General features: G+C 40.6%; 1 protein-coding gene across 1 annotated transcript in view; it reads left to right on the forward strand.

Moving 5' to 3' along the window:
* Positions 1 to 8,320: 8,320 nt before the first annotated feature.
* The window catches only part of LOC102289679 (alpha-aminoadipic semialdehyde synthase, mitochondrial), a gene marked incomplete at its 5' end in the record, with an annotated part of 60,696 nt that continues 54,361 nt past the window's right edge, over positions 8,321 to 14,655 (forward strand). Inside the window, 4 exon segments of the mRNA XM_042214100.1 lie at positions 8,321 to 8,388; positions 8,494 to 8,640; positions 8,740 to 8,818; positions 11,888 to 12,015. Of these exon segments, the coding sequence (XP_042070034.1) occupies positions 8,321 to 8,388; positions 8,494 to 8,640; positions 8,740 to 8,818; positions 11,888 to 12,015 (422 nt within the window).

The following is a 14,655-nucleotide window of genomic DNA, read 5'->3' on the forward strand; positions in this document are numbered from 1 at the left end:
CGCAACATCAATGAAACTAAACACATTTTGCTATAAATTCAGTTAATTTTAGTTAGTTTTGTGAACACTCATTACAGTTTTAGTTAGTTTTCCTTTTTTGTTTTTATTTTTATTTCCGTTAACGAAAATGTTTTTTCACTTCTAGTTTTCATTATTTCATTTGTTTTCGTTAATAATAATAACCTTGCTCTGCACACTGGAATAAACATAATCAACATGATCAACATTTTACGGCGTGTTATTTCACCATCTTATCGATTCAAATGCTCCATCCTTATGTGGTTTGCGACATTATGTTTATCCACTCTGTCTCTAAATGTTTGAAGAATTTTCAAGTTTGGGGTCAAATTTTGAGAATTTGACCATAAGTGAAAGTTATGGTGTCATCACCCCCTTCGGGGCTTACCTTTCCCAGTTTTGATGATATTCCTCCCTATTCTTTGCAAGTACCCCCTGTTGGTGGCGAGAAACTGTTGGTGTGGTCAAGTGGGTGCTGTAAAAACAAAAGCTCAGGACAGAACAGTTATCAGTCATGTACTTCATACAAAATTAGCATATATTGAATTTCATATTGATCCTCTGAGTGTAATGGTACATTTTAATTTGAATTTATCAAAGCTAAACACAATATTCTTTATTTTGCTCTTGTTCTTGTGCAGCACCACCTCTCAGCACATGCCCCTGTCGGTTCTATCCTACTTTTAAATTGCTGACTATTTCAAGAAAGCACCTAAAAGACGGGGACCAGTGTTTATTATTACATATCTCCATTTTGAGTGTGACAAGTCTATCATTCCCCTGTTATTCATAGACCTCAATAGAGGGTTTTTTGGCTTTTTTTTTCCTCTATAAAAGTTAATTGACTCTTTACAGTGGCCTGCTATGGTTAATAATAACATGTTCAGTCATGAGTGAAATCAAACCTTTTCTTCACTTTAGCATTTAACATTCCCAACAATATAATGTGATACATTAATCGAAACACAGCTACTAAAACACAATTTTCTTAATGCAAACATCAGTAACTCAAAATTAGCAACCAAAGGGTTAAGTCTGCAGTTCACACTCATGTGAAGCTACAGCCTCCCCCTTTAGTCTCTGTCATCCTTCTGTTCTTGCAAAAACAAAACAAAGCAAGACAAAACATCCACCCTTCTTTTACAGGCTGGGTGAATTGTTTGTGGACATTTACTAATCCTAAAGTCGGTACCGTTTTTGTCTCAGTATCAAGTCAGTTAAAACTTTTAGTCGTCAGTCCATCACAGTCCAGTCACATGCATACATCCACACACATTCATACCAGATATTGCTGATAATGGAGTCTCACGCGCAACCTATTCGAGCCTCCATCACCAGCAAGATGACGTCATCATTTTAAAGGAAAACAGTTCCTTGTTTTTTGGACTGGATTGACTCGCTGCAATCCTTTTAGGCTCAGGACTTCTCATGTGATCAATGTCCCATATAAGTGAATTTCTCCCAAGCCCATTATAATCATGGAGAAAAATACTTTGCGACTGTTTCCAGTAAGAATATTTTATAGCGCTTTAAAGTTCAATCTCTCAGGCCTGGATTAAAGAGCTGATTTGTTAAATCAGGAACTCACAAAATACCAAAATATCACCACCGGTGGATCACACCTCTCAGATGTTCTTATTTCAGTGCACTGTAACAAAAGCAAAAACAAACGTAACCAATAAAATACTCATATAATAACAAATACTGGGGCCCATTGCAAACATGTCCAAGCATAAAACCATCTTTCTCTCTCTTAGAGAAAGAAAACAATCCAAACCTCACTGATAAAATCAACCTAGTGTCAAGCAAAACCCAAAAATCAACCAAAACTTCACCAGAAAGTTTTCCTCCCTCCCGGGACAATATTGTGCAGGAATACAGGCACCGTAACTCCTTTTGCACTGACAAAAACATGTTGGATTTACTTGATTCAATAGTGGACACTGGTTGCACACAAAGGTTTTGCTTTGGCAGAAACTTAAACAACTGAGTTAAATCAACACAACCTTTTCATATTCAGTAAACCTGCATGTTGTGTTCATAAAACACGATTGAAACATGTTCAGATGGAGTAAGTTGAGCTCCTGGAATATTTTAATCCTTCAATTCTGTCAGTTTATTTCAACACTATTCAGTAACTTTTATCCAAATACTACTTGGTCACTTAAATACTACATGTTGTCTTCATATTGCATACGGTTCAACAAAGTCTAGATCCTGGTTACCATAAAAATTGAATGGGTCTACAACAACTACCATCCTCCCATCTTTATCCTGGTTGCAACAGGTTTGAAATCTTATGCGGTGTTGTGAATTCCGTGAGTTCAGCAACTAACCACTCTTATTGGATTGTATCGTGTCATCTCAATGAGAACAAATTGAGTTGTTGGATTTCGTACAGATCTTTAAAGCCTGAGGCAATTGTGTTAAATACACGCGAGATGCTTACGTAAATCCAAGGGCTGGCCCCTTTTTTTTTTCAGTGTGTTCCTCCTTCAATTAAATCTCACTCACAACAATGTGGCGCTCCGAAATAAGGCTCACACCGTTAATTCATCATTTTCACTCTGTACCACTGCTCCTTATCAGGCTGTGTGAAGCACAGTAAACAATTCAGTGGAGGCCTTAAGCCATAAACAGACATCACGCACAGACATTGTTTTCATAACCAAACTGCCTTAGACCTTGTCCCCTACACAAGTGCCCTCTGGGTGACATGAACTGCATTTAACCAATAAACAATCAATGGCTTCTTGTTGTTGTAACAGATTCTGTATTTGGATGTTTGTGTGCAGCATTTGTTAGTAAAGCATTCTTCATTGCATCAGCGTGTGCATGTGTGTGTGGATCACTTCTCAGTGAATTGAATCAGCATTTCAATTTGTGTGCGTGTGTGTGTGTCAGTTCTCACTCAATCAACGAGTGCATATGTGTTCATATGTGTGTTTCTCTTCATTCTGAGTCAGTGCATGTAGATGTGTGTGTTTGTGTGTGTTTGTGTTCATCACTTTCCTGTTCTGGTGTTCTGGGTAAACCACGGCCTGAAGCGTGCCCTGGGGTCCTGCCCTCCTCCATTTCAGTCTGTTTGTCCATTGGTGCTGCTGCTCAAAGTTCTGTCCATACTGGTTCTGGCCCCAATTGAGGCAGTCCTTTTCTCCAGTGTCCTGCATCTTCTCCTTGTTCCGCTCCTCCTTAACTTGACCCTTTTGCTTCTGTAGCTCCTTCAGGGCTCCTGCTGTTGGAGCTTTTTCGTCAGGTTTGGCGACCTCCTGCTCCAGCAAGCTCCGGCCTGATTTCAAGTCCTGTGTCTGGGACTCCAAGCCTGACTGATGGGTTCGATTATCAGCCAGCTCCTCCTGAGCCATGCTCAGTTTCTGCTCTGATGCCTTGAGCTCTTACTGAGGGCAGAAACCTCAGAGTCTTTTCCGTACAAGTCAGATTGAAGTCCATTGATGTTTCCCTTGCTTTGCTCCACGGCCTTCTGCAGCTCTGCTGTTCGGCTCTTCTCAGAGGTCAGCTCCTGGCCGAGCCCCGACACCTGTGCCTTCAGCTTATTTTCTTCTGGTGCTTTTGTCCATTCTGAGGTGCCTCCTGACCTCAGTTACTCCTCCTGTCTCTGGCACGCCCTTTTTGCTGCCCGATCATCCGTGTTGGTCCGTCACTGTCCTGCACAGTTTTAATGCAGAGTTGTTAAGGTCAGCATTCTTTTGCTCGGCCTCACTTTTCATCCGGGCTTAATGGGCGTCTCGTCACAGCTCTGTCAGCTGAAGCTGTCTGGAAATCTCCCCCGTGTAGTGAAACGGGCCTTGGATTTAACGCTCTCCGTCTCCGCTGCATGAGATCGTTTTCCTGCAGCAGTGTTGACATTTTCAGGTTGTTGTTGTGGGTCCAGCTGCTGTAGCATTTGGTCAGGGTCACATCAAAGATGGTAGAGGAGTGAGCAAAGATGGTAGAGGGGAGAGCAGGAGTCCAGGTCAGCCTCGGCTTTCCGGGCCGACAAAGCAGCCTGTAATCAAGCATAAAGAGAAAAAACAAAACAAAAACAGACGAACAGGAAAATGATGTTGTGTTGGCTGTGTTATTCAGAGAGGGGAGAAACAACGGGGCCAGGCCCTGTGTCAGCCTTCTCTCCCCCTTTTTTTGTTTTTTCTCACCATATAATCAACTCATAACCCACCAAGTTGACAGGACAACACAGGTACATGTTAAAATTCTTAAGATCATGTTTAAAAGCCCAAAAAGGAATTTTCTTTCATTCAGTAATCACTTGTATTAATCAATCAGCAGAAAACATGTCACAATTTGAATCTTTTAACCACTAAATTTGTCGTGTCATCACTGGTTGGTCAGACCAGTGTCTTTTTAAGTTAAGTTGTTGTCCTGCAACCCAGAGAGTTTATTTGTTAGTAGTGGATAAACTTTATCATCTAACAACCGGTGTATGTTAAGTTTCGCTGCTTTAACCTTGCTAGAAAATCTTCACGTGTTCATGAATGTAAGCTGTTTCTTCATTGCGTGTGTGTGCGTTTGTAGGTGGGTTAATTTAACTTTTTTCTCAAACGAGGCATTTCTCTGGTTGTTTGCGTGTTTTTATTTTGTTTCCCAAATCTTGATTTCCCACCTTAAATAACAGCATTCCGTGTCTTCAGCCAGGAGTCAGAGCCTGCTTGTGAGATTTCAGGGGCACATGGCGCCAATAACAATTCAGTCAAAAACTTGCCTGAAAATTTCCAGTGATGGTAACCGATAACTGGAGGAGAAGATGTCCTTTAAGCTTCTTTTCAGGTTGGGAACAAAGTGAGGTCAAGCTGTAATTTTGAGACAAAGCTCTGCCTGTCTGTCGTCCCAATTCTGTTTATCCTTTTGCCGCTGTACTCAGCTTTCCAGGTTGAGAGAAATCCACCTGTATTAACACACTAAAACATTCACTTAGTATTTCTTTTCTGAAAACATCCATTCGCTTCATCTGCCTAGATTTTACTCTCGCTCTCTCTCTGGGTGCATACTTCACACAGTCAGGCAGTTGCCTTCTATGGGCATGCAGAGTTCCTGTCACACACACAGCTACTCACTCCAGCAGCTGCAAAGCCGTCTTCACGTCCTCTCTCCACACTCTCAGTCACAATCCTCCATTAATATGAATGTATAAAACCAATAATAATCGTAACCGTAAATCAAATGTAACTGCCTATATTATTGAACTGAACCAAGAGTCACTTAAAAATCTTATAAATCCTGCTTCACACCACAAAACTGAAACAAATCACAGCTGTATTTATCACTCATTCTTACCCTGCCGACTGAAGTGCCGGTCTAAATCATGCACGATTTGTCTTTTCTATATCAAACCCAGCCAAACATCAAACATTCACCCTAGTCATTCAAAACCTTATTTGTAATATTATAATCAGCAAAATCAGCGTCTTATTTACAGGTCTTTAACAGTATTTGCAAATCATAATTATAAAACTCAAAAACACGCTAAACAGCAAGCAAAAGTCCTCTGTGCGCTTCACAGCAGCCACCTCATTTGCATGTTCACACACAGTCTAAAAATAGCTCGCAGCGCTGCAGTGCGCTGTCGTCACACACAGTCTCGTCTCACACACAACTCTATTTTATATTACAAAGACGTCTTATATTTACAATCACTGTCAGGCCTGACAGCTTTAGCGCCTACACAATTTTGACAAATTTAAGTTAACGGGTCCAACCGAAGAAAGTCCAACTTTTTTGTGATCAATTAACCAGTATCAGCCTCTAACTGTATCTGGCCTCATCTCTAAAGTCCCTAACTCAATTTAACAGTGTCCAAAAAAGCGCAGATACCGTTTAACAACGGTAAGGAGACCTCTAACTCCTAGCTTATTCCAGGATGCCCTGTACCCCACAGTTAAGCCAAACTGAACTAACCCTGTTCGCCGACAGGTCAAGGTCGCGCGTCCACGGCCAGGAGGGAGCGTAACCTCCGGGCTATGCGCTTCTTAGCAGCCTCTAACTGCCGTCCTATAATAATTTATAACACTTTGAAACAGCAGTCAACTCCTCGAAACAAGAGTGTGACTGAGGCAGGTGCAACCTAGTGATCAATGGAGCCTCTAACTCACAACATGACGAACTCAGGACCACCATATAACCAATGGACCCTCTAACTCACAAAATGACCAATTCCCTACCAACTACTGAGCTAACTATCTTGAGCCTCTAACTCATAATTTCTTAGCAGCCTCTAACTGCATTAATTTCTTAGCAGCCTCTAACTGCATTAAACACTTGATAACTCAATTTCTTAGCAGCCTCTAACTGCATTAACTCATGAGATTTTTTCATCAAAATCAAAACAGACATCTACCAGTAATTTCAGTGAGTAGACTTTAATTTTATCATGTCCAATTTGGCACACTTTGGAAATAATTCAACAGGTAGTGCCTTACCTTTGTATAAGCCGGCTTATGCCCACTCACGTCAGACCACTGGCTTGTGCCTGTCCGTTCGACAACCTCGGACCGTCCAAACCTCCAACTTCCACCCCAATACCACAGGACGAGCCCCCAAACTGTTACGGATTCAAATATTGGGGATGGATACAAGAGGAAAAACCACAATAACAACACTGGTCCGGCCGGGTTGAGTCAAACGATGATTTTAATGATCACACGCGTGGGAGATGGACACTGTACGCAGACAGCATCAGATCTCAAAATGGTGGAGCATTGATCAAACTCTTATAGCCTCTAGTGGCCCCCACCTAATCATAAAAGCCTAAACATTCACATTCTTTCTCTCACACAGCGCCTAAGCTACGACCTTGGCTCCCTGTTTATCTGCTCCTGCTGAGATGGGGCAGAAAACTCCAGTATGTTCTGTTCTCTTCTAATCAGACAAATAAGGCGATGACTTTCTGCGAACAGTATTTCTTATAACTCAGCAGTATAATGCATCATAAAACAATATCATTCATTCACAATAAATCAGCAGTCTAATGTAATGCAAATCAGTTTAACAAATGCAATAGTTATCACCTTCTTCTAATTCAGGAGAATAATGCAAACTAAAACTACATAATAATTCACAATCTTTAATTAGGGGTCTAACATGGCATAAAATAATATTATAATCCCACACAACCCATTCTTTCATAACCTGCTTGTTGAGGATTGACCACAAGTTCTCAATTGGATTAAGGTCTGGGGAGTTTCCTGGCCATGGATGCAAAATTTCAATGTTTTGTTCCCCGAGCCCCTTAGTTATTATCACTTCAGTCACTTCGGTGCTCCATCAGGCTGGAAAGGGCATTGTTCATCACAAAACTGTTCTTGGATGGTTGGAAGAAGTTGCTGTCGGAGGATGTTTTGGTACCATTCTTTATTCATGGCTGTGTTTTTTGGCAAAATTGTGAGGGATCCCACTTCCTTGGTTGAAAAGCAGCACCCCACACGAATGGTATCAGGATGCTTTACTGTTGGCTTGAGGCAGGACTGATGGTAGTGCTCGCCTTTTCTTATCTGGACAATCCTGTTTGCAGATGCCCCAAACAATAAGAAAGGGGCTTCATCAGAGAAAATAACTTTACCTGAGTCCTCAGCAGTCCACTCACTGTACTTCTTGCAGAATATCGGCCTGTCCCTGATATTTTTAGGGGGGACAAGTGGCTTATTTGCTGCCCTTCTTGACACCAGGCCATCCTCCAAGAGTTTTCAGCTCACTGAGTGTGCAGATGCACTCACAACTGCTTGCTGCCATTCCTGAGCAAGATCTGCACAGATGGCACCCCAATCCTGCAGCTGAATCATCTTTAGGAGACTGTCCTGGCCCTTGCTGGACTTTATAATTATGTTATCTGAACCTAAATCGGGACCAAAGATCTGAGAAATCAAATAGAAAAAGCTGTTTATTCTGGTTCTTGTAGATGATTTCCCTCCAAAACTATATACAACTAGCTGTAAGTCATGTAACTAGAAGACCATTAAGAACATAATTTTGCATACATAAGATGGTTTTCTATGGTAGATGAGAGTTTGATGGTGTAAGGCAAGCTTTTACAAATACTTACTGAGCCATTTTGAATGGTCTGTATTTTTATACAACATACAATAGTTAGTCTGTCATGGGAGCTTAAATGGCACAGAATACTAAAAATCACCCTCTAACCTTAAATTAATGACCAGCTTTTTCTGTCTTATAAATATTTCTGTCATTTTAATCGTTTATGATGCCACATTATAAATTACTATTTTGTGTGTTATTATTTAGTAAATTGTTCTTTTTGAAGTAAATGAATCTCTCTTTCCTTTTTCTTCAGGAATGATTAACATTTTGCATGGATTGGGGCTGCGCTTCTTGGCTCTCGGCCACCACACTCCGTTTATGGTAAGAGTGGACATTCTTTATCATTTCAAAAAAATGTTAAAAACAACTTTGTCCTTATAAAGAGTTCACATGTGATGTCCTTTTCTCCACATGATTCATATCCAGCACATTGGTATGGCTCATAACTATAGGAATGTAAGCCAGGCCATCCAAGCAGTCAGGGATTGTGGGTATGAAATTTCAATGGGGCTTATGCCCAAATCCATTGGACCCCTCACATTTTGCTTCACTGGAACAGGAAATGTCTCCAAGGTACAAAACCTTAGACACAACCAAACACTCAGAAAAAATACATTAAGGAGGATTTTGTGATGAATGTTTCATTTTATGCATCTTTTTTCTTTCTTGCAGGGAGCCCAAGACATCATCAACGAGCTTCCTGTTGAATATGTTGAACCTCACGAGTTGAAGGACGTCTCTGAAACAGGAGGTATGAAATATTTTGAGCATCATGCAATTTTCAGCTGTTGGAGTGACCGTGGTGGGTTGTATCACTTTAAACACACAAGTTCTTTGGGGAAATGGTCTGTCTGATCTTGTTATTTGGAATGTGGAAAAACATGGATACCACAAAAAGCACAAGGACTTAAATTAAACATTGCTTAGAGATTATATTACAAATGAAATGTGTTTAGAAAATAAGAACATTTATAAATTTCTAGATTGATCAAAAAGTTCTTACTATTAACCAAACTTTTACTATGTTCCTTTATTTTTGCCTTTGTGAATAAATTGGAAAGTCATGAACCTAAAAAAACAAAATATCTGTCAATTCATTTTAAGGCTGTGGGATATGACAAAATATACCAGATGATGATAATAAAATGTCTGTCATCTCTATCCCTGTTTTTGTGGGGTTGTCAACTTTGAGATACTGAGAGTCACTGACCCGTTCTGCCATCATGTGAGTCATTAGGATCCCATGAGACAAAGTGTGAATTGGAGGTGAATCACTTGGAAAATGATCTCAGGACTGTATTATAGGTGGCACCTGTTTGGTGTTGTAGGTCACTACCTCTATTCAGTGGATATCCATTTACTCATTTACTCTTCTCTGAAACCATCCATCTTCTCTGTCCAAAATGTGAATATTAGCATCATGAAAACAGTGTGTCCCCTCATTGAAGTGAAATTATAGCTGAATCTTGTCCTAAAGACCTGGATCTCTCTTGTGGCGCTACGTACCTTTGGAGTGGTTGTTTCGTCCCTCCTATGTGTTGGTCTGAGAACTGCTCATCATATAACATACACAACATTGTTTTCTTTTCTTTTTTTCCACTGTTTTTCCATTTTGTTGTCTGAGGTTGTTGCTGGGTCTGAGATCTATTGGGGTGTTATGCTCGGTGAAGATTTTTCAAACAGAGCTATCACATCACAAAGGGCAGTAGTGTAGTTCTGCTGAGCAGTAACTCAAAGGGAGAAAATCCCATGAAACTGGGGCACCTCCCTCACTGTAAACGAAAGAGGGTCTAACTGGCAATCCTAATTGTGTTCATCTGCGTAAATGACCTTGCGAATCATGGAGCTTAAAGTCTTATTCAGCCGTTCCACCACCCCATCAGTCTGAGGGTGGGAGAAGTTGGTCTGAACACATTTAATGCCAGTAATTCGTACAGTCCTTGTAGTCTGTGAGACATGAATGATGTTCCCTGGTTAGTTGCAAGTTGGCAAGTCAAGTGATATTTATTTGCAGTGTTTTCCTTTGCTTTTATGAGAGCAGCTTTCCATCTACCTTTGTTGTTCCACACCACACACAACTCCACATCCCACCACAGGGCTCTAGAGTGCGACCAATTTGGTCGCAAATGCGACCAAATTTTTCAGTGGTGCGACTAAAAAAAAAAATTTGGTTGCACCTGTGCGACCAACTGTTCGGGTAGCAAAAAAAAAAAAAAAATCTGCAACCTTCCCTGTGGTCAACAACAGACACACATTATGCCCCTATCGTGGACTAAACCAATCAGAGATAGTAAGGGGCGGGACCTCTCTGATTGGCCGTGGTCCAGTTGAAAGTGCAGGTGGAAGTGGGAGGTGAGTAGCTTGAATAAAGCGATATCAATTCATTAAATCCTGAATCGACTTTTAAATATAACTGTGTTTTGCCAGAAACGCCAGATTCTCAGATTAAAGCTCACAAAACCATTTCAACAACAACCAAACAGCAGAATGAGAGCAGGTACACGGACTCCACACAAAGACGTAAACACAGAACGACCCGACGCATCAGAATCAACTTTGTCTTTCTCGGCTTTCTCACCCGACGGCCCGTAGACGGACACGCTGTCGGAGCTTAGCGATCTGATGCGTCCGGTCCGCGCTGTGATTACGTCTTTTTGCGCTGATTCTGAGCTGCAGGTTTTGTCTCTCCAACCAAAATCACCGAGCCAGCAGCAAAAGAAGCAGCAAACTGCGCTTCACATTTGATCAATGTCGTCATGAATTTTGCTGTTTTGCTTCCACGACTATTAAAATCACACTTCATGCACAGCTACTCTCTCTTCTCTCTCTGTACTTCAAGAACAGTTTCCCGTCTCCAATCTCTGTTTTCTGTATTATTCATTCGCTTATTACCCACCAGTCTACCGTTGTTTACAGCGCTGTGGCTGCTGTCTTTTTCTTTTCTTTTTCTTTTTTTCACTTAAATGACCTCGGACAAGAAAGCCTGATTTTTTCTGTTGTTCAATACTGAAGAAATTTAAACTTTATATGCAGAACATTGTAGAATATTTTTAAGGTTATCTGCTATAAAAAGCCAGACCAGGAAAATCTCCTTCATGTTTTTCTGTGTTTTATTCTCAGTTACTTTCACACAAAGGCATCTGCTGTGATGTTCACAATTCTGATGAAGTCAGTACTGATAAATGATCAGAGTTATAATATTTCTGACTGTCTGAGGCTAAGTTGAATCGAATCGGGACTTTGAAAACCGGAATCGAATGGATTATAGAAATCAGTGATGATACCCAGCCCTAGTGAGCAGCCTAGGCACGACAGAAGTGGATGTAGCTGTAATAGGAAAAGAACTATTGCTAACTTTTCTGTTAAGTTAGCCTGATCCTTCTGAAATTCATAGCCAGTGCTCTGACACGGTGTCATCAATCTTTGAATGCTGAAAAAGCACAGTGTATCCAGAAAAACACATTATATTATATAAATTATTATAAAATTTGTGTGCGCCTAACTTTTGTGCCGGTACGCCTAACTTTTTAAAGTTAGGCGTACGCCCATGGCAAAAAGTTAGTCTAGAGCCCTGCACCACAGTAAACCTCTCTAATTATTAGGATTCAAAGTCAGTTCACTGTATTATCATTAAAGATTAAGTCAAAATATTACTAGAATCATTAATGTGACATTAAGATTAGATATATACTAATTTATGGCTAAAGCTAACTGTATTCCTACAACCTTTTATTATGCAATTGTGTTTGTTCGTTTTTATCACTATCATTAAGTTATATTATGTAATTTAACTAGAGCAAACTGTATGTTTTCTTGCCAGATATGACCAAAGTGTATGCCACCGTCCTTAGCCGACACCACCACCTTGTAAGAAAGAGTGACGGCATCTATGACCCCATTGAGTACGAGATCCATCCAGAACTGTACACTTCTCACTTCAGGACCAGCGTGAGTTTCTTAATTTTTGTCTGTCACTAAGGCCTGCTTACAACATTACTCCAACCCCCGTCTGTTATTCAGGGGCCTTGTCCTCTACTTCAGTCAGCAACACATAAGGCATCCATCCATCCATCCATCCATCCATCCATTCGCTTCCGCTTATCCTTTTCAGGATAGGTGCTCGAGCCTATCCCAGTTGTCATAGGGCGAGAGGCGGGGTACACCCTGGACAGGTCGCCAGTCTGTTGCAGGGCTAACACACAGAGACAGACAGCCACATGACAGCGCTCACATTCACTCCCGCATTCACACCTATGGGCAATTTGGATTAATCAATTAACCTATCCCCACAAGCTGCATGTCTTGGACGGTGGGAGGAAGCTGGAGTACCCGGAGGGAACCCATGCAAACACGGGGAGAACATGCAAACTCCACACAGAACGACCCCGGTCTGATGGTGTAATTGAACTCAGGACCTTCTTGCTGACCTCCGTGCTGCCCACATAAGACATGAATAAGTCAAGTTGTGCTGGCATTTCAAAACACATGCTGTATTGATGTGTCATTTAAGTAGAAATATAAAGCCCACTTGCAGGGTTCTAGATCTGTGTTTACCATGGTAATCCCTATGTTTTTATATAGATTATTAGAGATTAGGGAAAGGAAAGGGGTAAGGTATGTGATTATGGAGGGGAGAGTTGGGACTTTAAAAGGAGGGTCTATGACTGGTAAAGAGAGAGAGCTCACTGACATGGAGAGAAGGAAGAGTGAGTTATTGTGTGTGCATGAGGCCAGGTGGAAGGGTAGCAAGGTCAGTAGCACTGGATTTGGACTGTTCTACTTTGCTGTAGAGAGCAAGTGGAAAGGAGTAGGGGTACCGTAATCTTGAAAGAATAGTGTCAGACAGCATCATGAATTTGAAGCTGGAAAATGAAGGTGTGAATATTGTTAGTGCATTTGACCCACAGGTTGGATGTCGGATATAAAAGAATATGGAATTCTGGAAATGTACATGCATGTAGAAATGGCATTACTGGATGCAGAAGTTGTTAGATGAAGTGGCAGAGAGTGAGTGTCCTCAGGGACATGTAGGTTAAGTGAACAGAGGAGACGATGAGGTGTTGGTTAGGTATGGTGTTGAGTAGGGCTATGCGATATGACCAAAATCTCATATCCCGATATAAGACATCTATTGTCCCGATAACGATATAAATCACAAAAATGTAACATTTTCTGTAAATTCTGTGAATCTCGTCTTGCGTAAAGTGTTTCCAGCTGCCTGTCATGTAGCTGGAGTCGAGTGTTTTAACAGATGCATGAAACAATACATTTTTAGACATAAGTTGTAACGGCCGCCGTTTTCTTTGTGAGTATTTATTACACGGTGTGCTGCGGGGAAAAGCCTGTTCTAACGTTTGAGTCTAAGGTTTATTTTTTAGCACCTGGCGGCTCTTTTTTACTTCTCATCCGTAAAATAATCTGCTCTTTCACGTGATTCAGTTTATTTTGAAAAGTCTCAACAGGATCTTGAGCTTTATTGTGAAAGGTTTATGTGGAACATAAACAAGCGGACACGCGATGGTGTTACCGTCGTTGTTGCTAACGACAACGCATAAAAACAGGCGCTTGTCCGTCGTAGTGTGGTTATATTAAATATAAAGAAAGAGAGAACTTTAAGAAATTAATGTAGCCACCACAGTGATCACCAAAACAATGAGAAAATATTGCCGTAAACAGTTTATTTTGCGACACCACGAAACAAACGATAGCGTAAAATGAAACGATAGACGTTTTTATATCATCATCCGATATATATAGTTATATCGAACAGCCCTAGTGTTGAGGAGAAAAATGGAAAACATAGTGTTCATCTGTTGTAGATTTATTTTTTTTATTTTTAGGCTTGCCACTTCTTTTGTCCTCCACTTGTCCAGTTTCCTCAAAAAGACTTTTTCTAATGTAATGCATACCAGGCAAGATATGCAAGTTATTGGCTAATAGCTATTAGCCAATAACTAGTTATTAGTTATTAGCTTTTTATATTATATTTTAAAATTGGTTCTTTGCTAGGTTCTGTATTATGCATAGACCCATAATTCATTCATCTCTTGAGTTAGGTGTTTTTGCCTTTAAGGGAATCATGTGTCGGTTTTAAGTGGTTTAACAAACAAGAAACCCATCCCTCTGAAAATCATCATGGACTGGAATAAAAAATGAGTGAAAAAGTAACCAAAGAAAAACTTTGGCCTTCAGAAGGCCTTGAGAACTATTGCTCTGCCACATGGCGAGTGGCAGGGTACATCCTGCTAACATAGAGACACACACCATTTGGACTCACATTCGCTTAAGACTTTTTTCCAGTGTGATGGAACTGTCTGTAACTGTCTTATCTGCTTTATGAGGAATGTGCCCCGTGAATTAATGTCACCCAGTGAAATCAGTCAGATACATTAAAATAATAAGCTACTTAGCGATGTATTGCCAACATATTTAAGGTTGGGTTTTCAAAAAGTCAATGCTTAGATATTAATCAACATTAAAACCTAAGTAAGATAGTTGCAACTGTAGTGTTAAGTTTGTTTCTGGCATGTCCAAATTAACACTGTCAGATTTGATTTCAACACTATTAAAGTGTCTATATGGGTCCAC

This window comes from Haplochromis burtoni, unplaced genomic scaffold (assembly GCF_018398535.1).
Source record: "Haplochromis burtoni strain Fernald_Lab_line unplaced genomic scaffold, NCSU_Asbu1 Contig_517, whole genome shotgun sequence".
NCBI lineage: Eukaryota > Metazoa > Chordata > Actinopteri > Cichliformes > Cichlidae > Haplochromis > Haplochromis burtoni.